The sequence below is a fragment of the Limulus polyphemus genome, unplaced genomic scaffold (assembly GCF_000517525.1).
Source record: "Limulus polyphemus unplaced genomic scaffold, Limulus_polyphemus-2.1.2 Scaffold2619, whole genome shotgun sequence".
Taxonomy (NCBI): Eukaryota; Metazoa; Arthropoda; class Merostomata; order Xiphosura; family Limulidae; genus Limulus; species Limulus polyphemus.
The window spans coordinates 128677-132168 of NW_013668229.1; the positions used below are offsets into that span (position 1 = coordinate 128677).

The window sequence follows — 3492 nt, forward strand, 5'->3', positions numbered from 1 at the left end:
ATTTTGTTAAGTGCTTTTCTTACGATATAAACTGAATCTTATCCAGTCATATCTGAAAGTTTTGTAACATAAAATGATAATGTATGTTGTTATAAATCATGTTTTTTTTTTAGTATTCACACATGAAAGTAAGAATGTGCATGCATTTTTAATATCATATTTTTAACAATAAATCTGAAGCATTACTGGCAAAACAACTAGCCATACCAAATACTCTGTCAAACACCAACCTGCGAAGAATCAACTCCTTCGACCAGAGCACGGGTTCTTTCAGAACTCTGTGTCGTAGCTTTCAGTACCCCATCTACATAAACATGATACATTTGTATGTTTCCAGCAGAGCCCTCTGGTGGAAGCCAGCCAATCAGGATGCTTTTGTTTAACTGTCTTTCAAGAATTAGCCTTTGAGGATGTGGAACTATTATAGAGATTAAAGTTGTTGGACGTACAGAATGCGTTAGAAATGGATAATAAATTACTTTTATACAATATCTAGCAAAAAAAAAAATTTGTCCTGCGACAAATTCACTGTAATCAACAAATTGTCTCTCTCCTATCAATTTATTGTAATCAGCACAACATTTTGTCTAATAAGAAATACTTACAATCATCAGCAAATTGTTTGTTTCATAATAAAATAAACTTATCATAATAAGAGGACTTGTAATGCTAAAAATTGGGCTTTGATTCACACAGTCGGCACAGCACAGATAGCTCATTGTGTAGCCTTATGTTTAACAAGTAACAAAGAAACAATACTACAACCAGTGTATTCTATCTTTCCTAACAGATATACTGCAATTATCACAATGTTTCTCTTCTAACAATTCAGGTTTACTGTAATCAACATTCTTCTTCTTCTTCTCCTAATTGTTTCTCTCGTATTAACACCATTGATTACTACAATCAGAACAGTGTCCCTCTTATAAGGAAATTGATTCTTTACAATCACAATAGTATTTCTCTACTAATAAGAAAGGTCTATGACAATGATCACAATGTTTCTAAAACTAAACACTAAAATACCAAATGTTTTGATCTTCAAGACATGTTTACTCGCACTGCTCATTTATCAAGGAGCTGTTTTCACAAAGTATGATCATGGTAGCATTTAGAGTACAAGAGTTTTTACCTGGTCCTTCCATTTCTCGCTCAGCATCAGAAAGATCATCTTCATCAACCTCTTCTATGTCCTCTAAGTCTATATAGTCATTCATACGATGATAGTCCTCTAGAATGTTTAAAACATAGCACTCTTGAACTATTTCAAACTTAAGTTCAGTTTTTAATTTGGTTTGAAGATTAAGGCTAAAAGTAATAGAATTTATCATTTTGGTAAAAACACGTGAATAAAAAAAAAGAAAAACCTGCAGCATTTTTTATGTTTAACTAAAACTTAGAGAACAAGATCAAATTGCTGATCTCAATCAAGTCTAAAAACAAAACAAATATTTTGCACTAATCCAATGATTCTAGTTGTCAGGCAGATAGAAAATATTCTTTATGATTAAATTAAATATGAACATTCTGACTCTTCATTTAAGAGCTACAAACCAGAGGGTAAAGAATTAATTTCTTCTGTTCCACTGAATCCTGCAAAGTCGTAGTCCCCAGCAATCGTAAAACTAGCACTGCTTCCATCAGAATCTCTATTGCCATACAGAACTGATGTTTGAAAGTCAAACAGCTCCTCACCTGATAGAAAACAACATAATATTATGGTTGGATAGTTGCATAACTCAAATATTTGAATAAAGGTATTTTGTTAAATAACCTTTTCACACATACTTGCCTAAAAGTTTTGTTTCGAAACTAATAAGCCACATCACATAAAGAATGAACATTTACAAGTAGCTGAAATAAGGAAATATTTTAGTACTAAACCAACAACAAATGTTCTTCTATACACTGGGGCATGATAGTGATTCCAGAGTGTTCCATTTTGAATACCCCCCCGATGGATCAGCATTAAGTATTTTGGAATTACAAGATAAAAATTTAGGGTTCGATTTCCTGAAGTGGACAGGTTGTTGATTGGTAGATTTTCACTGAGAAAACAACAACAGCAATCATCTTGAATAAAACTAATTAATTTTTGTACTAAATTGTTTATGAAGTTCACTTTAGAGTAAAACACACTCCATATTAAATGCTCAAGACTTTATTTGATAGTACTTACCACAAAGCATTTCAACAAAATTGGAAGGCACTAGGCCTTTTCTGCCGTCAAGAAGCTCTCCATTAAAAAATCCATCCTCAAAACAAAACAAACAAAAAAAAGTGAAAATAAAACATTTGTTTTTCTAATTTTTAACTCTTTCTATAACATTTCTACATATAAATTACTAATATTAAATATTACAACTTTAATCATTACTTCAAAACAAAGGTAAGTTTTAAAATATATGATGCCTTAAAATACTTAGTTTAATAATAAAAATCATGAAATATACATAATGTTGCTTTATAAGAAACAGGATATTTACTAATGTGAAAATAAATCAATATTAAATAATTTTTACAATCTAATTTTGAAAAACAGAAGAGTTAGGCAACCTAAGTGTTATAATAAAATGTCTTCCTTTGCTTTCTCTATTGTATTAGATTAAAACTTTATGCCTCAAAACAACATTACAGTATTTAATGAAAAAAAAAAACAAACTTCAAAGTCATTTGTAAAACTTGGTGGCAATTAGTGTAGTGCATAAACTCATTTCCCTTCTCCAAGTCAGTCAATATCGTCTCAAATTGTGCTTTTTTATACTTTGGTCTCAGTCCACTGTCAAACTGTAAATGAAAGCAACTAAGAAAATATATAGAGCATTCTTCACTACCTCATCCATCTCACCAAAAATCAGGACATAGTCACCAGCATTTAAGGATAACTCAGATTCAGGGTTTTCATTAGGTGACTGCTGCAAGGGGTCATACGTGTACCTGGCAATGTAAACTTTACAGCACCCTCTACCAGGCAATTCAATATGATCAATAGAGGATTCTCCTAGAGTATCTTCTTCAGTCTCTGTTGCCTCCATAGAGGTTGCTACACCTAATGAAATTTGAGTTTTCAAATGTTATTCACTCGTGGAAGCATTTACGACTGGTTTTGTGTAAAATTATAACTTTTTCACTCTATTTCTTTTTTCAACATTAGATCATGAAACTTTTTGAATTATCAGGTAAATAAAATATTTTATAGTAAGCATCTTACATCAGTTCTACATCTTACATCAGTAAGTACCAATCTTCCTCACCTATTGTTCTAATAAACATAAAAACATGCACATTTCTAATCCATCTTTGACTATAAAATACACACACACACATACATATATATACACACACACACACATATATATATACACACACACACATATATATACATACACACACATACATATATATATATATATATATACACACACACATATATATACATACACACACACACATATATATACATACACACACATACATATATATATATATATA

General features: G+C 30.8%; 1 protein-coding gene across 4 annotated transcripts in view; it reads right to left on the reverse strand.

The window, feature by feature from the left end:
- The window catches only part of LOC106467454 (RIMS-binding protein 2-like), a 44674-nt gene that overhangs the window by 30910 nt on the left and 10272 nt on the right, over nt 1-3492 (reverse strand). For all 4 annotated transcript variants that reach the window (XM_022395647.1, XM_022395645.1, XM_022395646.1 and 1 more), the window contains 5 exons: nt 2835-3049; nt 2180-2255; nt 1555-1695; nt 1133-1231; nt 231-418 (listed from right to left, as the gene is read on the reverse strand). In XM_022395647.1, coding sequence (XP_022251355.1) covers nt 231-418; nt 1133-1231; nt 1555-1695; nt 2180-2255; nt 2835-3049 — 719 coding nt within the window. The remainder of the gene's footprint in view (nt 1-230; nt 419-1132; nt 1232-1554; nt 1696-2179; nt 2256-2834; nt 3050-3492) is intronic.